We start from the raw sequence: 26,358 nt of genomic DNA, 5'->3' as shown, positions 1-26,358 counted from the left end.
GAGCAGCATCCTGCAGGGCCAGCGCCCCTCTGCCCAGCCGGGCCCTGCCCGGCCTCGCCAAGCCTGCCCCGCTGCCCAGCCCCGCAGGTTGTTGTCAGGCTCCGGGTAATTCCCACCCTTCGCCCCAAGCCGCCTCCTCGCTGGCCGCTGCAGTGAGCGCGGGGTCAGGGCCTCTGGCCCAGCGGTGGGAAGGGGGGACACGAGCCATCCCAGGGCAGAGCCAGGCCTCTGCTCAGAGCCCCTCGGCCTCCAGCACAGCCGCGAGGCTCTGGGCCACGCTCCTCGTTTGAGCTGATTAAGAAACAGGAACATTGTTAATGATGATAGGTTTATAAAAATTTTTTTTTTAATCACACAAAACTGAAGTTTGTGATGAAGACTAAGTTGACAGTTCCTCTTAAATACCAGTATGCATAAGACATTGCATTAGGCACTAGGCAGCAGCCAACATCAGTTAGAGTCTGGCAACAGAAGCCATTTTAATACCTCCCTTCACACTTTGTGGAATTACAGGCTTTTGCAATACATATTGTTTCCACTGACAGGTTATCTGAGGTCTCCCTCACCCCACCTCTGTACATCAGTAAACCATGTGTATTCACACTAGAGTAGGGTTAACAACATTAGTGGCATCACAACCATCAAAAAAAGGACAATTTTCTATACAAGATTTTTGCAAAAGTTGCAACAGGATTAGTGCATTACGACAGAACCGGAGATAGAAAAAAAAAAAGAGTTGGCATGCTAGAGTCCAACACAAATAAAGACAACAGGCAGCTAGTTGTAGGTACTATATTGACAAGATACTGATTGGTTACATGAAGAAACATACAATACAAAATACAGAAGAAACCAGTTTTGCTTCCCTCTGCCCCACCCCAGAATACTCATGATCGATTTGGTCAATAAGTGGCTGAAAAGCCCGGGCTTGTCACTATAATGCTACAGTTTAGTGGTTGTCCTAGGCATGTCGTACTGGTACTAGCCTTAGTTTTTACAGAAGGTGATTTTAACCAAGGTTGTCTAGTCTCAATATCCCTTTGTTTCCAACAGTGAACTACAGTACTGTGGGACCTGGGTGCTGCTGCCCCCCGCGGGAAGGGGCGGGCTGGCTGGGCAGGCACCAGGTTGTGCATCCACCACCACCAGAAGAGGGAAGAGCAGAAGTTCATATATTAAAAAAGTGACTTAAGACTTAGAATTGAATTAGTATTTGTACAGAAAGGTGCAGGTGGAAGAACTCCCTCCAGCCTATGATCAGAAAGGGATGGAGAAATCACAGCAGCCGCCGGCAGCGGCCGCTCTACGGTAAGTGCGATTGTTAGCGTGGATTCCAGTCTTGGCCCGAGGGCTCCGGAACGGCCGCTCAGTTGCTGCAGCACTGGCTCCTGCTAGGCTGGCTGCTCTCCTGAAGGTCCACCACCCGATTCCTCCCTGGGCCGCCAGGAGCATTCTGGGGTTCGTTTTTTGGCAGTTTCTTGGCTGGAGAGGAAGGAGATGTTAGCAGGCTCCTCCTCAGAGGCCGGGCTCAGCTCCCGCGGAGGGGGCTGGACAGGACCAGCAGCACCCGCACAGCAAACCCACCCCCCCCGAGTCCCACCCTCACCAACCCCACACCCTGCGGACTCCCCAGGCCCAGCTCAGGGCAGCGGGACCGGCTTCGTGCTGAGGGGGGGCCCCCTCACAGCCAGAGCCCCCAGCCCCGGCCGACACGGGGGCTCCGGCGTGCCCCAGCCCTGCCCGCGCCAGCCGTTACCTATCGCCATGAAGATTTCGTTCACATTCATCGCTGTCTTGGCCGACGTCTCCATGAACAGCAAGCTGTTGTCATCTGCGTACATCTGTGCATCCTACGAACGAGCACACTGGGTGGGAAAGGCGCCCTGCCAGGGAGGCCCGAGCAGGCCTCACACGCTTTGCTTGAGCCAAACGCTGAAGAAACGCCCCGGCCCAGCCCAGCCGCCCCCCCAGCCCGGACAGGACAGCAGGTGACGTGGGGCAGGGCAGCACGGGGCGGCTGGTGTCCGAGCAGTCCCGCCGGGCCCGGCAGCGCAGGCTGTGAGCGCCGCACGCAGACACAGCCTGGCCCGAGCAGCCCCATACTTTGACCAGCTGGGAGAGGAACACGTGGAAATGCACCACGAGCAGCCCCATGCAGAGGTCTGAGATAAGAGCTTCTCCTCCAGAGCCTGCCTTAGGCAAGGTAAGAGCTGTGGAGAGTCGAGAACAAGCTGGGAATGATTCTCCACATCTCTTGTGTCTAAGAGAGCTGTTTCACACACTGAGGACAGCCCCATGTGAGTAAGGCACCAGAAGAGCCTGAAGACAGAAGTCTGAGCTCTGCCGGCCTTATTCTGCACATTCCCCACGACTTACCTACGATTGCCACGAGTGCTGTGGCAGGGGCGTGTGGGACAGGCACCTACAACCCACCCAGGGTGGCAGCACAGGTCCCAACCACCACCCCCCCTCAAAGCCTTGTGCACAGCCGCCGCCTCCCCCACAGAAGCAAAAAGCCGCTTTCCTGCCTCGCCCAGGTACCAACGGGTCCGGGTTCCCGCTCACCTGGAAGTCCACAGCTCTCTTGGTGGCCAGGTCTGCCTTGTTTCCCGCTAGTGCAATGACGATGTTGGGGCTCGCCTGCCTCTGCAACTCTTTCACCCAGTTCTTGGCTCGTACGAATGTGTCCTGGAAGCAAAGAGGAGGCAGCGGTCAGGAAGGGGCAGCCTCTTAGTAACCCACAGCGAAGATACGAGTAAAAGAAGCCTTTCCTGTCAGAAGCGCAGCAGGATCCCTTATCGGCTCAGCCAGCCCCGCTCAGGAGGGAGGCGGCGGCCGGGGCGGTTTAGGGCGCCCGGTGCCGCCCCATCCCCGCCAGCCCCCGCGGGTACTCACTGTGTTGGTGATGTCGTACACGACGATGGCGGCCTGGGCGCCCCGGTAGTACATCGGTGCCAGGCTGTGATACCGCTCCTGGCCCGCCGTGTCCCAGATCTCGAACTTGACCGTTGTGTCGTCCAGACAGACTGTCTGCGTCAGGAAGGCGGCTGGAGGAGAAGGGGGGGGTTGCCTCGCGTCCCGCCAGAGGCTGGAGAGCCCCCGCAGCCCTCCTGCCTCGCCGGGACCGGCGCTGGGGAGCACCAGGGCCAAAGCAGCCCCGGTGCGCCGCACCCCGGTTTGTAAGTGCCTGTTCTCCCTTCCCCAGCGTAACGCCGCGCGTTGTGGCTAGGAGAGAGGCAGCCGGCCCCGGGGACAGGCCGAAGCAGAACAGCCGAGCGCCCCCCTGGCCCCCTGCGGCGGAGCACTAACCCCGCTCCCATAAGCTACACTCCGAGCTGAACGCGCTCCCTGCCCGGGTTACTCCGGGGACAACTGGAGCCTCTTCCCTGGACACACGCCCCAGGGCCACCGCCCCGAGAGCCGGGTGCCGGCCGGCGGCTAGTGACACCGTGCTAATGGTCTCAAGCTGAAGAACTGTTAAACCTGAAAGAGCTGTGCAAGTAGTTAACAGTGCCAGGCTGTTAGAAACAACCCCAAAATCCCCAGTCGTGGTCTGAAAAGATAATTAAGGGCTATGAACCAAGCTGAAGGCCTCAGTTCTAATTAGAAGCAGGAATTCAGGCCCTGGAAGTGAAGACATCTCAGAGGCAGCGCACACGGTTGCCATAGCATTGTTCGCTGCTGCACTGATCTTCACACCAGCAAACAAGTTGCAAACCAAGAGTTAAAGCATTAGTGGCTTCACTATTTATAGCAAAAGCCCCAGACCGGAGTGGTGAACACTTGTGACCCCCAGCACCAGCACCCTCCAGGCAGCGGCAGCGGGAGCTGGCACTCACCTCCGATCGTGCTCTCCTGGTACTCGTGGAACTGCCCCTTCACGAAGCGCAGGACCAGGCTGGACTTCCCCACCGCCGACTCCCCCAGCAGAACGAGTTTAAACTGGCAGATTTTGTTTCCGGCGGCGGGTCCGTTCGGTCGAGCAGCTCCACCTCGACCTGCCATTGTGGCCTGAGCGCAGGAGTGCGGCGGGTTAAGGATGCTGCAGGTTCTGCAGTGGGATCCTCCTGGAGGCAGGTTGCAACTGGAAGAGGAGGTCAAAGTTAGTGACACACTCACAGACCAGCCGAGCCAGTTCGAGAGGGTGGGTTTGATCCACAACCACCATCAGCGCAGGCAGGTGATGGCTCCTGCCCACGGTGGAAGGTGAAACCACCAGCCCCGCAGCACGAGCGGGAGGTCCCTGCACTCAGCAGCTCCTTCAGCAGGAGCTTAAGTCTCCCGAGGCTCCCTGGAGAAGGGGTATCGGTAGCACAAGCTTTCCTCCCACCAGTGGGCCCTCCAGCACTTCCACTAAGCCTGGATGTCCCACACACCTTGCTAGGGTGAGGCAAGGGACAGCCAGCCAGCACATCACCTGGTGCTACGAGAGCTTCGTCTACCACAACAGCAATTACTGGGTTCACGGAGGTAACGGAGGTGCCTTCGGCTCCTTCCTCCTCGCCCGAGTTCACAAGGCGCCAAGGGCAGCCTCTCAGCGCAGGAGAGGTGTGCAGGTGCCACCATGGGAAGTTCTGCAGGTCAGTCCCTCACACAAAGGGAGTTTCTCCCCTCAGCCTGACGGTTGAGCTCTCACCACACACCTCGGGAAGCTCCGAACCGCTGCGGGCACAGAGGCGGGCGCGGCCCGTCCCCACTGCACACGGGCACCTGCTGCCAAGGAGCCTCCACGGCTTGAGGCAGCACCCAACACCGCCACTTCCCACCCCCTGCCCCAGCGCCCCCACCCCGCAGCATTCCAGGTCACCGGGCTACTGGCCACGCTCTTCATGTGGCTGCTCAAATCCAGCAACAAACAGCACAAAGCAGGAGTGTCACCCGCGAGCAGAACTGCCACCCCGTGTCCCCAGCACCGAATCTCTGGAGTTGTGCAGAAGCACAAAACCCTGGCAAGAGCCACAAGCCAAGCTGGCTCACACCCCTCCTTAAGCACAGGTGAAGTCTCGGTGCCTTCCAAACCTTTTAGCTCAGCTGCACGCAGAGAACAGGAGTATTTTCAAAGCGCAGAGTTTTACAGATCCAGGCATATTTCCTGTGCTCATCACAACTCCCACCTCCCGTCAATGATAAATGCTACAACTGATTGCATCTGCTCTGTATCGCCCCTTCCCTTCAGTTCTAATAACTCAGGCTTCTTGACAGAGACATCTGCAAAAAAAAAACCCAACACTTAAAGCCAATTTCTCCTTGTTCTGAGCATATCCCCAAAGAAACTCTGGGTGTGCTCTGAGTACATCCAGCATTTACCCAGCAAATAACAGATTCCTGTAAGAACCTTAAACCGAGTTGAGTGGGTCTGAACGGAGCAGCGTCCCTGTGAAGGCAGCCGGGGCCTGTCTCAGTACAGAGCCTTACCAGGGAGTTTCAAACACCTGCTCTCCCAAGCAAAGCCTGACCAGCCGAGACTGCTGAGAGGCTACTTGAACTGCGTCCCAGGTTTAAACTCAACCCCACAGTTCCACAGGAAACCTCCAGCCGTTTCAGTCCGAGCCCATCCAGAGGGGCAGCCCGGCAGCGTCACCAGCTGGAGAACCCCTTCGGCTTTCAAAACAAAAAAGCACTCGAGCATACTCTGACCTAGAGACATTCAACCTCAAATTGTTTTGACCAGGAGGTACGTCAGAAACCTACTGCTAATTCTGGATCACCTCAGGAGGCAGGGAGGAGAGAAACCCCGAGGAGTAACGGCAGCGCGGTGAGATGTTTCAGAAGCTGCTGCTCTGAGCGACGGGTCCCGTCTTGGGTTAAGCCAGTGACAAAAACTGCAATTCAGAGCTGGGTCCTTGCAAAGGCCAGTGACAGCATCAGGGCCACACCTCCTCGACCCAGAAAGGACAAACACTGTGTTGGCAGGATGAGAAAGGTTGATAGGAAGCAAATTACCAACTTGTTTTTGCTGGGCAGTGAGGAAGCAGCACTGCACAGCTCTGGCCGGGAGCAGCTCGGTTACCACCGCGTTAGACAGGCACATCGGCCTGAAAAAGCTCCCACCTTTTGGAGTTTCTGCTCCATCCAGAGTCTGCAAGGGAACAGCTCCTGCCTGTCCAACCTTGCCTTCATTCCCCAGGGCGGTCTGTCAGCAGCACGGCAGCTTCGTGGCCGTTTCAGACGAACACGCTGCGCGTTAATGCCGCGTGAATCGCGGCCCTGAGCTACGGCCTCCTGAAATACGAGAGGGGTGATTCCCAGAGCAAAACAAGGAAATGAGCCTGTCGACATCCTCAAGTCTTCGCATGACCTATATTTCACAGACCCCAATTCGCTTCGCTATCTGGTTGTGCTGTGTGAACTCAGGATTAGGCGGGCGTGTCTGTAGGTCCAACTCCTCCTGGAGAGCCACCATCCACCAGCGCAGCCGCTAGAGCCTCTGACCGCTCTGAGTCACGGACAACCTGATCACCATCTAAAGAGGGGCTGAAGTCTGGCTGCAGGATTATGACTCCATGCCCACCTGAGCAGCTGCCAGATCTTTAGGGCACTGGGGTGGAATTCAGATGACCCTAACTGGCCACCAAGGGTCTCAGGCCAGGAACATTTCTGCTGAGATTCACAGGAGGACCAAATAACTGAAGCGAGCAACTACCAAAGCTGTAGAGAGCAAGAGCTCTCCTTCACAGGATGATTCCTTCGGCACTTTTTGCTAGTGCTGATGGCTCTGAGGATTCCCCTCAGAACTAACAGGCAGCTAAAGCACGCAGCCCGGATCCGCGCTAGATCAGCCCACGCTGCCTCGAGAAGCAGGGGGGGCCCCGTGCTGTGGGGGCCATCCCCAACGCTCGGGGAGGCAGTTGTTCCCCCCCCCAGCAGAGCAGACTGGGCACGTGCCCCCCGCTCGAGCCATGGGTCAGTCGGACCGAAATAGCTACACAACACCGTCCAGACGAGGGAGGGCAGCTGAACCCGCGCGTCACAGGAATTCAACAAGCCAAGCCCATGAGGAGGAGGGTACGATAGGGTACTCACATCATCCAGATTAACAAGTACTCATTCTCCTACTAGCCCCTTGTAACCAGCGAAGCCCAGCAGCCGTGATGTCACGAGATCCATAGAAAGGAACGTGCCGGTTTCGCTGCCCGCCCTACCTGCCTCCTGCAACACTCAGGCAAAAGCACCAACTTCTTCATTGTAAACTCTTGGAACCGTCTCTGGTTTGCTTTGAGATGAAAGACAAGTTTCAGCGCCTGATGCTGTCCGGCAACCAAGAACTCCAGTCCTATTGTTTCTGCAGTTTAAGCTTCTCTCAACCCCTCACCTGTTTGCCAGGGTTTGTTGTAGGGGCTTGTGCTCTTCCATGAATATTGAATTCAAGAATCTGAGCGCCCCGAACGCGAATGCGTGCCAGCACAGTGCATGCCCAGCCTGCCCAAGGGCAAGGCAGTTCTCCAGAGCTGGTAGGGTGGCCAAGAGCAGCCCGAGAGCTCGTGGCAAACGAGCCAGCCCAGTACAAGAACCCCAAATCCACAGGACAACTCCTGTCAGCCCCCCACGTTAACCCCTGCAGGAGACAACTGCTTCGCACGGCTCCCTGCCAAGGCAAGCTGCTAGGTTAAGGTGTCAGCAGTTACAGAATCTGGTATTTCTGCCTCGTGTTCACCCCGTAGCAAGGACTGCTCTGAAAGCTGGCAATATTTAGAAACCCAATCCTGAAGAATCTAGTTACCCAAGAGGGTTGCTTCTGCTCTCAGCTATGCAAGAAGCCATTTCACCGGGGATTTGTTGGCTTAGAACCAAGATACTCAAGACAAAAGCCCCAGTGAAGTATTTATCTTGTTAAATAGCTGACAGTGTTACATGAATTCCTTGGCAAAGAAAGCCCTGAAGTTACCCAGTGGTTCTGCTTCACCTACCACTGAACGGGCAGCTAGCCACGGCCCGCAGGAAGCTTCTGCCACCCAGAGCCGGCGAGTCAGCGGCAGGACCAGACGCACAAGCAACTCCATGAGCAGGACCAGGATGAAGTGCAGGACCCGCCAGAACACCCCAGAGCCTCCAGCCGCCCAGATTAGCCCAGCACGGAGCGGCAGCCTCATTTTCCAACGCATTAATACGATTAATAAGAACAAACTTCAACGGCCTTCCTGCGCGAGGGTCCACCCCGTGGAGGAAGGGGTAACAGATCCAGGTCCTGCCGATGAGGTGAACCAGGAAACGGACTCGGAATACAGCCCTCAGCCCCGTAAACTCTGATCAGTTTTAATACTTCACCTTTCTACAGACAGCATGCGCTTCCCTCCACAAACAAAGAATGCTTTGCCTCTTGATCACTAAGGCTGGGATCTGGAGCTTTAGTAACAGCTCTAAGTTGGGGAACTGGTCTCTGCACTTGTCAGGAGCTGGAAATGGAGCTTCAGGGACCCAGATCAGCCCAGGCAGCAGTTTCAGAAGGGCTCCTATGGTTGCTACACTGCCATTACTTAGTCATAACTTCTCTGTAGAGACTCATGCCCAAGCCTCCCAAAGACTCGGGCACATTCATTTTAATTTTGAGGTAAACAGGATTTACACTGGCAAAAAGTTAAACTACTTTTTGTTGGTAGCTACAATCCCGAGCTAGCAGAATCTGTAATACCAGCTCCTTTCCATGCTTTTAGTACACACATCTGCCTCCTGGCATCTGCAGAGCCACGGCCTCCAAAGCAGCCCTGCAGCTGGCTGTTTTTCAAAGCAGCTTTTCAAAAACAATTCTATCAGAGATTTCAAGGCCACCAGCCCGCAGTGGCCGCTCAGCCCAGCGGAGAGGCCACGCACAGGGAGCGAGGGGATGGCACAAGCAGCGACCCCCAGCCGGGCAGCGCGGGGCCAAGGCAGCAGCAGAGGCCCCTCCACCGCCCCGGGGCTGGAGCTGGGCTCCCGGAGGGCAGCTGCCAAGCGCAGCCAAAGGGGGAAAAGCCTCCAGGCACCTCTCAAGCTCTTTAAGGCAAGACAAACCCGAGAGAAGAAATCCTGACGAGGGCTGAGCTTCTGCTGCTCCTCAGGGCCTGGCGCAGGGGGCCCCGCTGCTGCCCAGCGCCGAGCACAAGGGGCAGAACTGCAGCTCTGACCCGAACAGGCGGCGCTGCGCCTGCACCAGACCATCAGAAGTTCAGAGCAGCTCGGAGCACAGGGACATACAGAAAGCTACTGCTGCGTCTGAGACTAAGCCTCGTTTGTTAGATGCCACCTGCTTGAACTAGCCAAGTCAGCTCTAAGACTTAAACCATGAAGGCTGGACACTCGCGTGTCCTGCAAGGCTGATCTGACTCTTTGGAGGATGAGGCAAAGATCGTGGCCTGCGAGACTGAGTTAAATGCAGTACTTGGTCAAAGGGAGTTATCAAACTCCTTCGAGCCGCCTTCTAGCCAGTTTAACCCCATAAACAACCCCCCCAGATGGGTTTCCTAGGTTTAAGTGATTATCCTTTATCAGGAATTCCTGAACATGCCCCATGAGGTAAAAAGACACTACGCTTGCTGATGTTACCTTGGAGCTACGGGGATTTTTTATACTCAGAGTTGACTAGGTGTCAACTGGCATGTTGGTCACCCTGGCAGCACGAGGAAGTTCCACCCCTAATCCAGTGGGGGTTTAATTCTGCAGAATGGCATGACTAATTGCTTTTAAAACTGCAGCTGGTGTCTTATTAGATCACCACAGCTGAACAGAGAAACAGGGCAACGAGGCCAGGCTGAGGTGCAGTGCTTCTGCCCAGGCCCTGTCCTCTGGGAAAGCCACACGGATCACACTGGAGCTCCCGTTCGAGCCAGGGCCACCGACCCCCGGCTGAGTCAAACTCCCACGGAGAGCCATGAACAGAAGCTTTCAGCACTGCTTTGGTCAAGCTCTACTTACCTAAGCTGTGGGGACGGCACACCAGCAAAAACTGCTTTACCGAGAGCGGAATGAGAAGGGGCAGCTTTCTACCAGGTGTTAAGGCAAGAACTGCAGCAAAGGCTTCTGGGGAGGAGCTCTGCATCACCTTCATTCTCACTAGCTGTAGGGAGCAAAGTCTCCCTATTGCCTGTCCCCACATTAACTCTCTCTTGGGGGTTTTACCTACTCGATACTGCAAGAACCAAGCCTTATCTCACAGGAGAGGAGCCCTGCTAGGCTGACGCAGTAACTCATGAGCGCAGTCTGGACCCACTACAAATTGAACAACTTTTTAATTCTACAGGCAAGGTTAACTCCTGTTCTTGATGCCGTCCACTGCTCACATGCCCTCGAAGACACAGCTTAACTTTGACCAGAAGCCCAGCAACATGTGCCTTCAGAGAGCACCTGCCATTATGTGAACAAGAGGACAAGATCATTAACAACACAAAGCAGAAACTTGCCATCTTCACTGCAACGGAATCAGTGACCTTCATAATATCTCTTCCAGGCTGCACAAAGATCTCTCGCCTCCAGCAGCTCCGTATTTGGAGCTCTACCAAATAAAAGCAAACATGAAAAACAGTGTTTTCTTATCTGTTTACGGAGAACTACTCCAGCAGTTCATGCCTGTGCTCCAGGGGAGGAAAGGGTTCCTTTTAGGGTTTAGATGAAGCTTTATTCTTCCTGATACTGTCACTTCCAGGAAGATTCATTGTTTCTGGCCAGCGCTTGGAGTGTTTTCATAGTGCTACTCTGACGATTTAACAGAACTTGCATAAGAGGACTTCAAACTTCATACCCCAAGGGAAGAAAACAGCTGACTCTGTCGTTTCTACATTCTACCCTCTTTTAAGTATGCTGACCGAAATACTTTGGGCTACACCCACTTCATTAGAAGCGTTCCCATTTCATTTCCTGTGACTGAAAGTACTTGGCATTCTGTCCCCCTCCCTTTCCAGGGACACCTACCCGCTAAGCATGTGGCCATTTAAGAAGTTAGGAACAAGAGCTGACGACTAGCAGGGCCCAGAGCAACTCCAGAGCTGATCCGTCTCCAGATGCAGAGGAGCTCTGCTGCGACAGACGGAAGCGTTGTGATGAGAAGTGCAATTAAGTCTAGCCAAGCACACAAAGTATGAACCCATTACCACACGGTCCTGGCAAACGGGCCCAAACCCAACTGTTCATAGCAAGATTAGACAAGTGTTTTATTTTATATTCATACCCACACATCAAGCTAGCCTTCCCCTGACCACCCTCCAGTAACTTAAACCCTCCTCCAGGAGCCCCATTTCATCTTGCCTGTGCTGCTCCCTCACCTGAAGGGGTATCAGCACCTACTTAAACAGCCTCGAGGGACCTACACTGCCTGGCACTATCTTAAAACAAACCTGTCCACACCAGCCTATGGTGTCTGCGAGGGAAAGATTGCCTCTAGAGGCAGGTTTTTGCTATGAAAGTAGCTGTCTGTTCGGACATACTGGGGAGACTCAGGAGAAGGGGGAGATGATTTCAGCACCGAGACCCACTTCCTGACTCTAAGCACTGCTCTTAACCTTACAAGTCTACACAGACTCGTGCTTCACCTGCTTTCCTCACTCCATTAAGACCAACGTTGTCTCGTAGCTGCCTACACACACTATTCTGAGTTCTTCACCCTTTTCAGACACAGTTCTTCCACCTTATTATCCGGTTAAGCCGAAGAAAACGTAATAGACTTTTAGAGTCAAGGGAGTAGTGATATTAACGGGATATTCCAAGAAAGTTCACTCAGACAGCACGGCACGTCAAGCCAATATGAATCAGAAGTATCTTTCTTTTTTTGGTCTCAACCAAGCTTCAGAGTCCTGCCTTCGGAACAGGCTCAGGAGTCCTAACTTAGTGCAAAGCAGAATTGATGTCACGCTGTAAGCAGGGCAGCTCAAATATGTGTTGACCCACCACACAAAAAGCTAAGAATAGTAGATGCAAGTCGTTCCACATAAGACTTAAAATAGTACCTCAGTGTACTCTCTTCCCTCTGATTTCCTTACACGCTTGGAAACAGTCAAGGTCAGAACTCCGACAGCCACGTACAAAAGCAACAAGCTAAAGGTCAGCTGAGATAGGGTCAGCACTGCATTTGGCCTCGCTGGCAGACCAGTTTACAGGGAGAGCAACCACAACTCCTCACAGCTCCCACAGAGCCCCAGGAGTTGCAGCAGCACCTTGAGCGTTACCAGGAATAAGGCTGGAGCAGCTTTCACAGAGTTTAGCACTGCAGACCTGTTGCTCACACCTGCACCACCAGCCCCTGCAGGATCACACTGCGGCCACGCTCCCAGGTCCCGGGCAGCGGGGTCTCCCGCCGGGCCGAAGATCCGAGGGGGTCCGGGCTTCCTTCCAGACAAGCCACAAAATTTTCTTGCAGTTCTTCACGAGCCTGCAGCACCACATGCATTGGTTCACAGACACTGTTTGGGGGGCACAGGGGCTGGGTCTGTCACCAGCAGGAACCCAGACTAGTCTCCGCTCCACTAGAGCCTATTTTCAGCTGATAAAGTCACATCCCTCATTTAGGCAGTTCTCTACTCAGGAACCTGGCTGGCCTTCCAGACTTCTAGAGTTTTTATTCCCACATCAGCAGGTGAGTGGCTACAACAAATTATTATACCGCTCCTGTCCTTACAGGTGCCACACCTCCCCCAGATTCCATTTAACTTTCAAGCAACCACCGCTGCGGGAGAGACAAAGGCGCTGGGAAAGAGAGGGCAGGCAGAGCCAGCCCAGGGACAGCGGGCACCTGCCGCCGCTCCGAGGAGCCCTCCCTGCCTGCGGAGCAGCAGCCGAAGGGCACCGGCCCCGGGACTCCACGACGTAGAGCGGACACTCTCCTTCACCCCGCGACCGCCCCCTCCGCCGCGCCGATCCCCGTTAGCCCCGCTCCCGTTCCTGGCCACAGCTCCACCCGCCCCACACTCCGCAGGGCCGGGGCACCGCGGCAGCGCTGCCCTCCGCCTCGCCGGGACGCCCGGCGGGAGCGGCTGGCCCGGGAGGCGGCGAGGAGCCGTTTATCTCGCCCAGCCGCGAAGGCCGGAGCCCCCCGCCCCGCTGAGGCGGCGCCAGCCCGGCCCAGACCCCGGCTCACGCAACCCGGGGGCCGAGCCCCGCCCGGCGCCCCCCAAGCCCCCACTCCGCTCCCGCCGCGGGACCCCCGGGACGGCGCCGCCCGCCCCCCTCCCCCTGCCAGCCGGGCTCCCGGGGCTGCGGCGCACGGGCCCGGTGGAACCGGGCCCCCAGGCCGGGCCCCGCCCGCCCGGAGCCCCCGCGGGCCCCGCCGCGGCGGTGCGGGCCAAGCGAGCCCGGCCGCCCCCGGCCCCACTCACCGCCCGGAGCGCCGCTCCCGCCGCCGCCGCCGCCGGTGAGTCTCGCAGGCCCCGGCCCTCACTTCCGCCTTTACCCGTTCCGCTTCCGGATCCGCCCACCCCTTCCGCTCCCAGCGCGCCGGCCACAGGCAACGACTCCTGCCAATCACCCTCGCCCCGCCCCGCCGGGACTCCGCCCCTTGTGGCCTCACGTGACGGGGCGGCGTGACGTCAGGGCGCGCGCGCGGTTGGGCGGGCAGAGACACCGGAGCCGGGGCTGGAAAAATAAAACCTTTATTTCCCGATGGGGCGGGGGGTGGCGCCGCGGGGCCGGGCAGGAGCAGCCGTGACCCCCCGGGGCCTCCCCGGAGACACCCCCGAGCCGGCCCCGCGCCCAGAATCCGCCCCCAGCCCCTCCCGGGTGCGCGGGGGGGCAGCGCTGCCGCAGCCCCGTCCCACGGCCGCGGGCACGGGGGTGGGGGGGTCCCGGGAGGGGCCGCCGGGCCTGGCCGGGTTGTGAGAGAGAGCCCGTGCGCGAAGAGTATAAAATCGTATCAAAATCCCGGCGGGTGCGGGGCCGGGGCCGGCGCTGCGCCCTGCGGGGCTCCCGGGCGGTGGGTGCGGGTGCCCCCCCCCGCTGCCCCGCACCTGCAGCCGCCTCCGGGGGGGGCTCGGTGACGGGGGGAGGCCAGAGCTGGCGTGTCCCGGGCAGCGAGGGGGGCAGAGGGGGAGGGTCCCCCAGGGCCCCCCCGGTGCCCGCGGGGTCAGTGGGTGCTGGTGGAGCTGGGGCGGGGCTGCGGGTGGGCGCGGGGCTGGGCACCGGCCGAGCAGCCGGGGAAGGAGCGGGCAGAGCGGGGGGGCGGCGACGGGGGCTGCGAGTCCGAGGCCTGGCCGGGGCTGGGAGTGCCCCCCCGCAGCGGGCACGGCCCCTCGGCGCCCACCCAGGGGTGCAGGGGGGGCGGTTTGGCAGCGCCGTGGGCCGAGCGGCTGCGGCCGGGGCAGCGTTTGGCCCCGGGGCTGGTGGAGGGGGAGCTGGGGGGCGCGGGGGGCGGCGGGGCGGCTGCGGGCGGGCGGCGGGGGCAGGCGGGGGGGTGCAGCGTGGCCAGGTGGCCCTGGAGCAGCTCCACCATGCGCTGCAGCTCCCGGCCGAGGTGGGAAACCTCCTGGTTGAGGCGGGAGATCTGGAAGGGGGGGCAGAGCGGTCAGCACCGGCGGACGCCCCCGCCGAGCCCCCCGGCCCCGGCCCCGCCGCACCTCCTGGTTGAGCCGCCCGATGCTCTGCTTTATCTCCTCGGCTTCCATGGCCAGGGCTGGGCCGCCGCCGCCGGTCCCTGCTGGGGAACACACGGCTGGGGGGGGGGCGCTCCCCGAGCCCCCAGCCCCGTGGCAGCTGCCGGAGGTACCTGACGGGGGGGAGTCCCTGGCCGCGCTCTGCAGCGGGGGGTCCACGTTGAAGCAGAAAGTTTGTGGCTCTGTTGTCCCCCCGTTGTCTTCAATCCCGTCCACAACCCTGGGGCAGGGGGAGGGTGAGGGCTGGCCCCCGTCACCCCCTCGCCCCTCTGCCGCCCCGTTCCCCGCAGCGGCCTGTCCCCGCCTTACCTGGGGCTGAGCTCCGGGGGCCCGCAGGCCTGCAGCGAGGGGATGAGGAGCTTGGGTGGGCGCCTGCCCTCGCCGACCCCCCGCTCGGGCAGCCGGGCGTCCCGCCGCCGCTGCGGGGAGGGGCTGCGGCCCCGGCGGCCCCGCGCTGGGGAGCGGCAGTTGCGCCGCAGGGCTGAGACCTGGCGCAGCTCATCGCCCAGGAGGCTGCTGAGGGAGCTGCGCCGGGCCGGGCTGCTCAGCGGGGGCAGCAGCAGCTTGCGGCGGGCGATGGTGGCGGGCGAGTGCTGGAAGTCTTCATCGGGCTCCTCCTGATCCTCCACGATGGAGGGAAGGGGCTTCTCCGGGGCGGCACCGCTCTCCGGACGGGGCTGCGGGTGGGCGCGGGGAGGTCAGGGCTGGCGCTGCGCGGGTGCCAAGGCCGGGCACGGCCACCCCTGCCCCGTCCTCCCCTGCCCCGTCCTCCCCCTCGGCGCGGCACAAACCTGCGGTGCCTGGGACAGCCGTGGGGAGCGGGAGTAGCGGCAGAGCCCCTGCGGGGAGAGCAGACGGCGGTGGCTCAGTGGCCCGTGGGTCTGGCCACAGGCAGGCACGGTGCTGGCCACGGGCTCACCCGCTGCCCGCCTTGGCCCGCAGCCCCCCCGGCCTCTCAGTGCCACCCCGGACGATCAAACCTCCCTCGGCCCCACGCATCAGCCCCGGCCTCGTCAGCCCAGCACCGGCCGCCGCCGCCGCTCGCCCTCCTCTGCTGCTGTCGTGACACCGATGAGCGGCCCAGCCTCGGCCTGCGCGTCCGGGGCAGGGGCTGAGCCTCGCCCCAAACCCCAGCCCCGGCTCAGCCGGCGGCGCCGCGGCTCCCCGGGAGCCCCGCAGGGCCTGGCGAGCTGTCTGCATCCTCCACCCCGGGTTTATTTATACCTCTCCCGGGTGACGGACTCGCTGGGCTTTGGAAGCGCTACCTGGGATCTAGAGAGCGACCTCCCGTCCCACCTCTGCAGGGCGGGGGGCGGTGGGTACCGGGGGGAGAAGCTCTGGAGGAGCCCCCCCACCCCCCCGGTGCCAGCGCGGAGCCGGCAGCAGAGGCGGGGGAGGAGAAGTGCTGCAGAGCTATTTCTGCAGCAGAACGTCCCCCCCGGCTGCTGGCGGCAGCGTGACTAAACCCGCAGCCCCCGGCGCTGCCTCCTGTGCACTGGGGGGGACCGTGCCCCGGCTGCCTGTCCCGAACCCCCCCCCCCCCCCCCCCCGTCCCCTCCACCCCCATTTCCAAGCCTTCCATCTGCCTCAGCCTCTTGCATGGTGAATACTTTGACTTCCAGTAGCCCAGGTTGTGAGGAGCCCAGATAGGACACACCTGCACTGGGGGGGTGGCACAGCCACAGCCCCCGCCCGGAGCCTGGGGGACCGCGAGCAGGGAGCTGGCGAACGCCCCAGCCCCGCTCCGGTCCCCGGGGCCATGAGGACGGGAAGGGGCCTGCGAGGGAGGACACACACCCACCTCCATCTCGCTGCCCTCCCGCAGGTTGAAGGTCAGGTCCTGGTGGATGTCCACCGTGAACTTGCTGGCGTACTCGGGGTAGAGCTGCAGCACCTCGCAGAGCCCCCGCAGGCCGATGTACTGCAGGTCGCAGTAGGTCAGCGCCTTCACGTCCGCGTTGGTCTTGATCACCTGGTCGGTGCTGCACAGGTCGGCCCCGATCAAATCCCCTTTGCCTGCAGGAGGCGACCGGGGTGGGATAAGCGGCACGAGCCCCGGGCCCCGCAGCCAGCCGGGCAGCAGAAGGGGCTGGGGGAGAGCCCACGCCGCCTGCCCTCACCCAGGATGGCCAGGACCACGTTGTCCTTCAGCACCTCGAGGGAGCCAGAGCAGACGAAGTAGTTGGCCTGGAGCGCGTCGCCCTGGCGCAGCAGATACTCCCCCGGGGCGCAGAACGAGGTCTTGATGTGGAGCGAGAGGGCGCGGAGGCACCCGCGGCTGGCTGTCTCGAAGACGGGCAGCTGCAGGATGTCCTTGTTGAGGTGCATGGCCACGTCCGCCCGCAGCTCGTCGGGGAAGTCGTGCAGCAGCTGGGGAGAGCGGAGCCGGGGCACTGGGGTGCAGGGGCAGGGAGCAGCCTTCCCCGCCGCCCGACAGCACGCAGCTCTGGACCCCCAGGAGCATCGTCGCGCCCCCGCACGCTTGCACACGCGTACCGACACCCCCCTGCGCCCTCAGAGCCGGCCCCGTCACCCCACGCTGGGCGCAGGACGGGGGCGCCGGAGGGGGCTGCCCCAGCCCGGCCGACACCTCCTACCTCGTTCGCGTCGATGCCGCTGTTCACGGACCAGGTGGTCTGGAAGTACTCCAGCATCCGCTGCTTGAGCTGCTGGGGCAGGCGGTGCACGCGGATGAAGTCCTTGAGGTCCTTCATGCGGGTGTGGTAGAGCGAGCGGCGGGAGTACATGCGCTGGATGATGGCCGTGACGTTGCCGAAGACGACGGCGTGCATCAGTGCTGGGGGCCGGAAGGGCGGCGTCAGCCCCGCCGAGGGGCGGCTGCGGCGTGCGGGGGCCCGGGCGGGGTCTGGGCTCTGCCCCCGCCAGGGGCGCGGGGCCGAGGGCTGCAGCACGGGGCGGGGGGGCTCCTCCTCTAAGGCCAGCCCCGGGCCGTGCCCCAGGGCAGCCGTGTTCACCGCCCTCCGCAGTGCCCTGCCGGGGTTCCCGCGGCTCCGGCAGCCGGCGGTGATGCCCCCCAGGCCCTGCCCCGCTCCCCGCCTCACCCCCGATGAGCATGGTGCAGATGGAGAAGATCTTCTCGGCGTCGGTGTTGGCGCAGACGTTGCCGAAGCCCACGCTGGTCAGGCTGCTGAGGGTGAAGTAGAGGGAGGCGATGTAGGCGCTGCGGATGGAGGGGCCCCCCACCGAGTTGTTGACGTAGGGAGCCTCCAGCCTCTTGCCCAGCTCGTGCAGCCAGCCTGCCAAGCAGAGCCCGGGTCAGCCTCGCCGCGGGGCCACCGCCCGGCGCAGCCCCCGGCCCCCTCCGCAGGCAGGGGCACCCCCCAGAAGAGCTGCGGCCCCCGGGCGCCCCGAGCCCCCCGCCCAGCCCCCGCGGCCCCGCTCACCGATGTCCCAGGTGCGGGGGTCGTTGCTCTCCATCTCGGTGCGGCCGATGACGTACCAGAGACAGGCCAGCCAGTGCGCCAGCAGCGCGAACATGGACATGAGCAGCGTGAGCACCACGGCGCTGTACTGCGAGTACCGGTCCAGCTTCTGCAGCAGCCGCAGCAGCCGCAGCAGCCGCACCGTCTTCAGCAGGTGAACCAGCGAGGTCTGGGGAGGGGGGCAGGGGGTGAACCCGGGACATTTGGGGTGCTGGGGAGGGGTGGGGAGCGGCACCAGTGGCTCTGCTCTCAGCGGCTGCCTGTGGTGAGGCTGAGCGATCTGTCGGCGAGGGGCAGGTGCTGTGCGGTGCCCGCAGCGGCCCTGGACACGCAGCCAGACGGGCCCTGGCTTGGGCAGGTGGGTCTGGAGGAGCCGCGGGGCCGAGGGCTCCCGCAGAGCCCCCGCATCGTCCTTCTGCCTCCTGCCAGTGTGGCACCGGGCAGGAGCCGAGGGCCGTGGCCGGGCAGGGGCAACGGGCAGGGGCTGTGCCAGAGCAGACGCTCCCCGGGTGGCTCCACTTGGCTCCCCGCTGCCCAGAGGGTCCCTGCCGGGGCTGCCCGCCCTGCCAGCACCGCCCCAGGAACGCGCCCCTGCCTCGGCCGCTGTTGTTCTCCTGCCGGGCCGCGAGCGGGGCCGGGTTTGGCTCAGGGGGGCAGTTCCAGCCCCAAGTGCCCTTGTGCTCCACACACACTGCTCTGCCTCCATTAAGTGTAATTACAGCCTCCCTCCCTGCCCCAATTAGCAGAGGATGGAAGGGGTCGTGCCCTCGCACCCGCGGTGCTGCGGGGCCCCTCGAGAGCCCGGGGATGCTCAGGCTGGGACTGGCCTTCGCCGCCCCGTGTGCCTGCACACACGGTGACCCCCCTGCACCGTGCGAGTGCCCCTCGCTGCGACACGGGGGATACACAAGGTGTTTGCACAGAGACGTGGAGCTGCTCAGAGCTGCGCTCAACCCCGGGGCAGAGCTCGGCCGTGCTGGGTGCTGGGTGCAGGGCAGGCACCTGCCTGCAGCTCCTGGAGCGGTGCCGCGGCAGTTGCCGTCGTTTGTGGCAGCCCCTGGCTGATTTAAGTGGCGGGGGAGGTTTCCTGCTAGAGCTGCCACCGCCGCTTCCCCTCGCTGCTCCCGACAGGCGCGTCAGGAGCGGGGCCCTGCGAAAGGGGCCACCCCCCCGCGCCCCCCGCCCGCGAGCGGCCACGCACCACGGTCACGTTGAAGACGTAGAGCAGGTCGAAGGGCAGAGCGGCGATCAGATCCACGAAGAACCAGGTGGCCACGTAGTGGATGCAGATGGAGCGGGGGTCGTACACCACCTGGCCCGACTGGCTCACGTACGTCGTCCGGAAATTCAGGACAATGTCTGCCCCGGGGAGAGCAGGGCCAGCCCTCACCCTCCCCGCCACGGCCGCGGGAGCTCCCGTGGGGTGCTCGCAGGGGCGCAGCGATGCCAGGTCCCCTCTGCACCCCCCCTCGGGTCGCTGCTCTGGCCGTGTCCCCCCTGCACTGGCCATGTCCCCCATCCCGGACGGGCGCTCGGCGCGGGCAGGGACCTACCCAGGATGAAGAGCATCTCCACGGCGATGTCGCTGACGATGGTGCTGCGGGCGGCCGAGAGGCTGTCCTCCCTGCCCGTGAAGCAGACGTTGTAGGGGACGGTGACGGCCACGTAGAAGGTGGCCAGCAGGATCAGCCAGTCCCAGAGGGCCTTGAAGATGCTGTAGTGGAGCAGGATGAAGCGGGACTTCTGCACCGAGGCCACTTTGTACTCGGGGATGGACAGTTTGCTCTCAAACACGTTCTGGGGGAGCAAGCGGCAGGGTGGCACAGGGGAGGCACAGGAGCCGCCCGCACGGGGGGCGCAGGCCCCCGCAGCCCCCCCCCCCGAGTCCTGCCAGCCTGGCTGACGCCGGGGTGACGGAGGCGCTTGTGCAGTGGGGAGCATGGGCTGCGCTGTGGTCACCTCAGAGGTGGGCACAGGACGCCTGGTTACGGCCCATCAATTAATGCTGTGCTAATGTGATTAACAGTGATCCAGGGCGCTGGTGGTGCCCAAAACCGTCTCAGGTGCCAATTTGAGCCACCCCCACCCTCTGCCTGGGTGAGGGGGGAGCCAGGTCTGTCCCTCCCAAGCCCCCAGAATTCAAGACTGGCACACTGAACCCCTCTGCCTGTTTGCCAGCTCTGGGCCCCCCACTCTTGGCCGGTGACAGACGCCCACCCTGGCCCCAAGTCTGCCAGCGGTGCCCGTCGCTGCGGCCCTGCCCGGGGACCCTGCGCTGGGGACTGCAGCCACGGGAAGGGGCTGGCGCGGGCGGCACCGGCTGCCACAGCTGGGAACGGCGCTCCCCGGGGCCAGCGCCGCCGCTGTCCCGACAGCCAACCTGCGAGGAGAGACACGGCCCTGCCAGCAGAGCTGTTGTCCCCACGGCAAGCTCTGGGCACCCGCTGGTCTCTCTCCTGCAGCCCGGACCACGCTTCGGCGCCCGGGGAGGCCAGTGAGGTGCGGGCAAAGGAGCAGCATCGCGGCAAGGCCGGGCTCTGCTGCGGGGCTGGGCCCGGAGAGCTGCAGCCCCGCCAGCCCGCCCGCAGCCCCAGCCCGGGGGGCACCGGGCAAAGCTGAGGGCCCCCCCAGGTCCTTACGTGGTTGATTTTCATCTCGCCACGGTCCCTCCGGGCAAACTGGCTGCTGAGCCGGTGCAGCACGGTCCGGCCCTGCCACCGCGCTGCCTGCAGGCGTGAGCTCCCGGGCTTCTTGCTCCTCTGCTTCTCTGCAGCGGACAAGACACGCTGGGTTAGAGGAAGCTGGTGCGACAGAGCGGGGGGACTGCTTCGGGGACCCCTCCCTGCACGGCAGCGAGCAGGGAACGGGAGCCCCTCTGCCAGGTGCCCACGGCACACACCGCTCCCCAAAACCCGTCCCCATCCCACAGCCACCGCTCACCCTCCTTCTTGTCAGCCAGGTGGCTCCTGCCCCGGCTCTCTGTGATGTCCTTGAAGGAGAAGAGGAAGAGCACCACCTCCCCCTTCTCGTTCTTGATGGGCATGATGTCCAGCAGGCACCAGAAGGCAGCTCCTGCGGGGAGGAGAGGGGTGGTGAAGGCAGGACAGCCCCCGCGCTGCTCAACGGCTTCACCCCGGGGCCGAGTCCCAGCCGGAGGTGCGGGCAGGGACCCGGCCCCACGCACCACTCACCACCCTTCTTGTAGAAGCAGACCTCGGTCTGGTACTCCTGCCTGCCGTCCAGCACCTTCTCGATGCGCTGCAGGACGGGCTCGCTGGTCTCGGCCCCGTAGAGGAAGCGGCAGCTGCAGTTCTTCTGCATGACCTCGGTGCGGGTGAAGCCGGTGAGGTCGCAGAAGCCGTCGGAGCAGTAGACGATGGGGAAGCCGCGGCGGACCTGCGCGTTGGCCAGGATGAAGTTGCTGTCTGGAAAGAGACGCGGCCGCCCCTGAGGGCTCGGGGCCGTGCTGGGGGGCACGAGGGGGAGCCCAGCCCCCCCGACCCCTCTGGGAAGCAGAGCCAGGTCTCCGTGCTGCGGCCGCCCCCAGAGCTCGCTCAGCCCCCGTCCTGCCGCCCCCAGCACCCCGGCCCGGGCGGGACCCCAGCCCCAGGCACAGGAAAGGGAAAGCCCAGAGCCGGCTCCCGTCGCCAGAGAGGCCATCCCGAGCGCGCGGTTCTCGCCTCCCCCTCGCCATCTGCCGCTCCCACCTCCCGCCGGGGCTCAGGCAGCTTAGCGGGAGCTGCGGCAAACACGGGCGGGTGCTGCCAGCCCAGAGGTGCTGCGAGGGTGGGAGAAAAGCTTCGAGCCTGGGGGGAGTCGAGGGCCGGTGTCGAGCTGCGAGGTGCAGGGGAAATGCCCTGCGGAGCCTCCCAGCATCACCCCTGCCCCGCGGGGAGGTGGCACCAGGCAGAGGAAGGCCCCTGCCAGCCCCGTGCCCTGCCCCTCCGTTTCGCCCCGCAGCCCCCAGCCGTGGCAGCAGGCTGGGTGCCAGCGGGACAGATGGCCTCGTGCGAGAGGGTGCGAAGGAAGCGAGCTGTGCGGCCGGCGCGGGCTGGGGGCACACCGGGCCGTCCCCAGCCCCGACACGGTCTCCAGCCCACGGTTGCCCGGCCCAGCACCCCCGAACCCCCACAGCCCAGGCACCAGGAGCAGCAGACGCGGTCTGACCCCTCCCGCAGCGGATTGCGGCACCCGTGTCCCGAGAGCGGGGCCGTGCGGGGCACAGGAGCCTGCGGGCGGAGGCGATGGCGGCCGCAGGCAGCCCGGGTGCGACGGGGGTGCAGCGGGGCCACCGCAGCACAGCTCAGCCCGGGATTAGCTTGGAGAAGCAAAAATAGCTTGAAGCTGTGACTAAGGCCAGATTTTGGCTCTGGGGAGCCAGGATTACGGCCTTGTCCAGGATGTGTTATTAGAAAAGAAAAAAAAAGGGCTGGCCTTTGGGAGCAGCGCTGCTGAGCGGGGGGATGCGGCCCTGGGGGGCTCGGCAGCCCCCTGCCACGGTGGCCAGCTTGCCCACACAGGCACCCCCGGGGCTGCGGGCCGCGCCGCCTGGGAGAGGCCGGGTTAACCCGCGGGGTGTATCGCTGCGGCTAAAGCCCCTCTCTGTGGCAGATAAAGCCGATAAGAGCCGCAGCAAACCCGCAAAGCCGGACACCGTTTAAAAGCGCCCGGCGAGGGGCTGGTGCAGCTGATGCTGGGGGGGCAGCTCCAGCTGTGCCGGGGGAGGCTCGGGGGGGGGGCCGCAGCCTCGTTACACCCCGCAGCCCCGAGGGTGACGTCCCCCACGAGAGCCCCTGTCCCCCACAACCCCAGTGTGAGCTGGGCTGTGCCGCATCGCCCGGGCCCGCAGCCAGCACGTGCCCCGGGGTGCCCCGACGGCGCCGTCGGGGGTGGCCGCGGGCTCCCAGTGCCACTTTCCTACTGGTCCCGCGGGCAGCTGGCCCGGGAGGCCCCTGCTCCTGGCGATTCAGGGGGGGCCGGGGGTCAGCCCCGAACACGGCCTGTCCCCGGGTGGCTGCGTGGTGACAGCGGTGCCGGAGCTGGCGCGTGGCACCCCGGCGTGATCCCCCCCCCCCGCCAGGACTCTGAACCACCCCGGCCCCCCGACACGGACATGGAGGGGACCCCAGCGGCCGGGGGGCACCCAACAGCACCTCCGGCCACGGGAGGGACCCCAAAACGGTCGGTGCTGGGACAGCACAAGGCCCCGCGCCCACCCCGGCCAAAACCAGCACCCCCCCCGCGCCCCGGGACGTGACCCCAGGCTTCGCTAACTGGGGGCTGGGGGGTCCGGGCTGTGCAGCACCGGGGCCCCCCGAGGGCCCCGTCACGTCGGTCACGGTGGAGGTGACCGGCACCGGCTGCGCCCCCCCGGCTCCGGTGGCTCCTGGGGGCAGCACCCCGACACCCCCGGGGGCCAGGCACAACCCACACGGCCCCCCGGGGACCGCTCGGGCACGAGTGGGGGCAAAGCCGGGCCCTGGGGGCTCCGGGGCGGGGAGAGCCCAGCCGGGTCCCCAACGTGGGCCCCCCCCGCGTCCCGGGGCCCCCCCGGGCTCTGTCCCTGGTGCTGAGCGCGGCCGCCCGGGGACACGGGGGGGCTCCCGGAGCACCGAGCCCGGTCACGGACACGGAGCGGGGGGGGGGGGGGGTCCCCGGGACACCGCGGAGCGTGGACGGTCGCGTCCCGCCCAGCCCGGGGCCCCGCCGTGCCCAGCGCGGCCCCTCCCGCTCCCCGCCGCCCCGGCCCCGGTCCCGGCCCTACGTGTGCCATCGAAGCGGGTGGCGATGGTGTCGAGGAAGGTGTTCTGCGGCGCCAGCAGCCCCTTCATCACCGGCATCCTCCCGCCGGCCCCCGCCGCGGGGCTGGGCTCCGCCGCCGCGGGCTGATCCCGGCTCGGCCCGGCCCGGCCCGGGGCTCCCGCCCCGCCCCGCCCCGCCCCGGGCCCTGCGCGCCGCCGGCACCGGGAGGGGCCTCGGCACCGGCGGGCACCGGCACCCGCCCGCGGGCAGGTCGCTCTGTCCCGGGGGGCACCGGGAGCGGCTCGATACCAGGAGGCACCGGGAGGCACCGGGAGGCACCGGGAGGCACCGGCCCTCCCGGGCCCACGGAGGCTGCGCAGGGGCGGGACCCGGCGGGCCCGGGGGCACCGGCTGCGGGACACCGGCGCTTGGGGCTCGGCTCGGGGGCTGCAGGGCGGGGCCGAGGGGGCACCCAGGGGTGACAGAGCCCTCCCGGGACCCCACGCGGGGACGGGGGGGTGAGGGGGGATCAGGGACGTGTGGCCACGAGAGGGTCACCAGAGGTCCCCTGGTGCTGTGGCGGGGGACGCTCTGAGCCCCTTTTCAGGGGGGTCCACAAACGCGCCCCCGCTCCTGGGCGGCCCGGTCCGGGCTCGCTCGTCCCCGGTTCTGGTCCTGGCACACGCCCCCCGGAGCAGAGCTGTGCCCCCCCGGCCCCTCCCCAGAGAGAAGGCAGAGCCCGGTAACATCCGGCTACCATTTATTGCCAGAGGCCAGCGGTGCCGGCGGGGCCCTGAGCCGCTCGCCCAGGGCCGGGGGGGCTGTGGCGGAGGCTTACCCAGGGTCTGCGCCCCCCCAGATCGCCCCCAGCTCCTGCTGCCCCCCACCCCTCAGTAGAAGCTCTTGGTGGCCCCCTGGGCTCGGCTCTCGGTCAGGTCCTTCCCCGAGTGTCCGTGGCACTCCCTGGGGCTGGCGCCAGCCCCCCGCAGCCCCGGCGTGGGCCGGGCCCCGGTGCCCGCCGGGCAGCCCGCGCTGTCGGGGCAGGCGGTGCCGGGGTGCTCGCCGCGCTTGCCCATGGTGAGGATGCCGGCGGCGTGGTTGCCGGCGCCGTGCAGCAGGCGGTAGAGCCGGCTCTGAAAGGCTGGCGGGACGCTCTTCCGCTTGCCCAGGGTGAGGATGCCGGCGGCGTGGTTGCCCATGCCGTGCAGGAGGTCGTAGACGCGGCAGGAGCAGGTCTTCTGCCGGCAGCACTCGGGCAGACTCTGCCGGGCCGCGGCCAGGGAGCAGAGCAGGAGCAGCAGGACGAGGCAGGCGGCTCGCTGGGGCGAGGGCAGCGTCAGCGCGGGGCCGCCGGCAGTGCTGGGGGGGCACAGCCCAGGGCTGCCCCCCGCTCCTCCCCTGCCCGCTGGGGTCTCGGCTCCCGCCTGTCCCGGCCGCCGCGGCGCTGGCCGCTCGTCCTCGCTGCCACGGGGGCCCAGCCCCACACCCGGGGGGCACCTTTGGCACCTGGGGCACAGGCACACCCCACGGCCCCCACCCATGCTCTGACCAGACGTGGATGCCCTCAGACAGCCTCGGCGAACACCCTCCCCTCGCCGCCGAGTGCCCCGGGACCAGCGCCCAGCCCGACGCCACGGGAACCACGCGCCCCGCTCCCTCCTGAGGAGCCCACGCGGGGCTGAGCCCCCCAGCCGGCTGCTGGCCACAGTCGGGGAGCCCTGGGGAGGAGGCGCACGCTTGGGGCTTCCCGAGGGACCAGCCAGGCCCTCCCGCGCCCCCAGACCACCGGCCCCACACCCCAACCTCCCCCCGGCTGCCCTCCCGGCCCCACCTTGGCGCTGGGCAGCTCCATCCTTCCCGAGGTCCTCAGGCAGCGGCGCGGCGCTGGGCCCGTCCCGCGGGGCAGCCGAGAGCACGGCACCCCTGTGCCGCCCGCCGCCGCTTTATAGGGCCCGGCACAATAGCGCTGCCAAAAATACCGCCGGGGCCAGGCGGGAGCAGCTGGTCTCTGGGAGACGCGGGCGCGCTGGGGCCGGTAGCCCGGAGACCGGCCAGGCCTTTCCCCTCATTTGCAGCTCCTCATTGTGTGGGCGCTCGCTGGCCGGGCACGGTGGCCGGGGCGCGTGGCACTAATGAGGCCGTAATTGCCCACGTGCCCCGTGGCCGGGCCGGCACAAAGGGGCTGAAGGTCGGCGCTGGGGAGGTGCTGGGCTGCTCCCGCCAGCAGCAGCGCGCGGGTCCACTCCTCGTGGCCCCATTAGGCTAATTACCTCCCGAACAAAGGGCTGCCAGGTAGCCGCACGGCTCCTTGACGTGGGGAGCCATCGCCCTGCGCTCGGCTGGTGCCAGGGGAGGGACGGTGCTGCCAAGGTCCCCGTCCCCAGTGCCACCCTCCGTCCCCCTCGGTGACCCCCGCCAGGCGCGCGAGGGAGCAGCAGGGCACCGGGGTGGGTCTCACGCTCTTTATAACGCTCCGCAGCCACGGTCCGACCCCAGACCGCCCCTCGCCCAGTGCCTGCGCCGGGACCCCCTCGCCCCGACGGTTCCCTGATGCAGAAGCCACATCTGCTGCCCAGGCCGGTCTGCGCCGCCCCCACTGCACCCCAAAACCTCCCGGCCCCTCTGCA

At 64.7% G+C, this 26,358-nt stretch overlaps 3 protein-coding genes across 4 annotated transcripts in view; all 3 read right to left on the bottom strand.

Annotated features, from left to right (window-relative positions):
• KAT2A (lysine acetyltransferase 2A) overlaps window positions 1-23,892 on the bottom strand; it is a 34,655-nt gene extending 10,763 nt beyond the window's left edge. The window contains 18 exon segments of the mRNA XM_074927147.1: window positions 12,191-12,334; window positions 13,588-14,468; window positions 14,471-14,587; window positions 14,660-14,766; window positions 14,856-15,000; window positions 15,064-15,223; window positions 15,338-15,385; window positions 16,348-16,562; window positions 16,667-16,916; window positions 17,144-17,343; window positions 17,609-17,803; window positions 17,951-18,158; window positions 19,191-19,348; window positions 19,543-19,786; window positions 20,629-20,756; window positions 20,930-21,061; window positions 21,181-21,414; window positions 23,754-23,892. Coding sequence (XP_074783248.1) covers window positions 12,191-12,334; window positions 13,588-14,468; window positions 14,471-14,587; window positions 14,660-14,766; window positions 14,856-15,000; window positions 15,064-15,223; window positions 15,338-15,385; window positions 16,348-16,562; window positions 16,667-16,916; window positions 17,144-17,343; window positions 17,609-17,803; window positions 17,951-18,158; window positions 19,191-19,348; window positions 19,543-19,786; window positions 20,629-20,756; window positions 20,930-21,061; window positions 21,181-21,414; window positions 23,754-23,829 — 3,642 coding nt within the window. The 5' untranslated portion in view covers window positions 23,830-23,892.
• RAB5C (RAB5C, member RAS oncogene family) lies at window positions 331-13,364 on the bottom strand. Of its 2 annotated transcripts, none has more exons than XM_074927005.1 (6): window positions 13,278-13,364; window positions 3,840-4,084; window positions 2,896-3,047; window positions 2,566-2,688; window positions 1,757-1,850; window positions 331-1,482 (listed from the first exon to the last, which is right to left on the bottom strand). In XM_074927005.1, exons 2-6 carry the CDS (start codon window positions 4,003-4,005, stop codon window positions 1,367-1,369), a joined length of 651 nt encoding a protein of 216 aa, XP_074783106.1. In that variant the 5' UTR covers window positions 4,006-4,084; window positions 13,278-13,364; the 3' UTR covers window positions 331-1,366. The 2 variants fall into 2 exon arrangements, with proteins under 2 accessions (XP_074783106.1, XP_074783107.1); XM_074927006.1 differs by lacking the exon at window positions 13,278-13,364 and adding an exon at window positions 5,692-5,711.
• Window positions 23,893-24,621: 729 nt separating the features above from the next.
• HCRT (hypocretin neuropeptide precursor) lies at window positions 24,622-25,861 on the bottom strand. The gene is made up of 2 exons (XM_074926588.1): window positions 25,563-25,861; window positions 24,622-25,050 (listed from the first exon to the last, which is right to left on the bottom strand). Exons 1-2 carry the CDS (start codon window positions 25,581-25,583, stop codon window positions 24,622-24,624), a joined length of 450 nt encoding a protein of 149 aa, XP_074782689.1. The 5' UTR covers window positions 25,584-25,861.
• Window positions 25,862-26,358: the final 497 nt, after the last annotated feature.

Source organism: Athene noctua, chromosome 25 (genome assembly GCF_965140245.1).
Source record: "Athene noctua chromosome 25, bAthNoc1.hap1.1, whole genome shotgun sequence".
Classification (NCBI taxonomy): domain Eukaryota; kingdom Metazoa; phylum Chordata; class Aves; order Strigiformes; family Strigidae; genus Athene; species Athene noctua.
The sequence above is the reverse complement of the archived record's forward strand: the minus strand, read 5'-3'. Positions and strand labels throughout refer to the sequence as shown.

What these genes read in the sequence shown, in the direction of transcription:
- RAB5C (XM_074927005.1), bottom strand. Translation starts at nt 4,005, where the DNA reads ATGGCAGGTCGAGGTGGAGCTGCTCGACCGAACGGACCCGCCGCCGGA. An exon ending in CCAGGAGAGCACGATCGGAG is followed by an intron (nt 3,048 to 3,839) that starts GTGAGTGCCAGC and finishes CTTCTCCTCCAG; the next exon opens with CCGCCTTCCTGACGCAGACA. An exon ending in CGAAATCTTCATGGCGATAG is followed by an intron (nt 1,483 to 1,756) that starts GTAACGGCTGGC and finishes CTTCCTCTCCAG; the next exon opens with CCAAGAAACTGCCAAAAAAC.
- HCRT (XM_074926588.1), bottom strand. Translation starts at nt 25,583, where the DNA reads ATGGAGCTGCCCAGCGCCAAG. An exon ending in TGGAGCTGCCCAGCGCCAAG is followed by an intron (nt 25,051 to 25,562) that starts GTGGGGCCGGGA and finishes CCCTCGCCCCAG; the next exon opens with CGAGCCGCCTGCCTCGTCCT.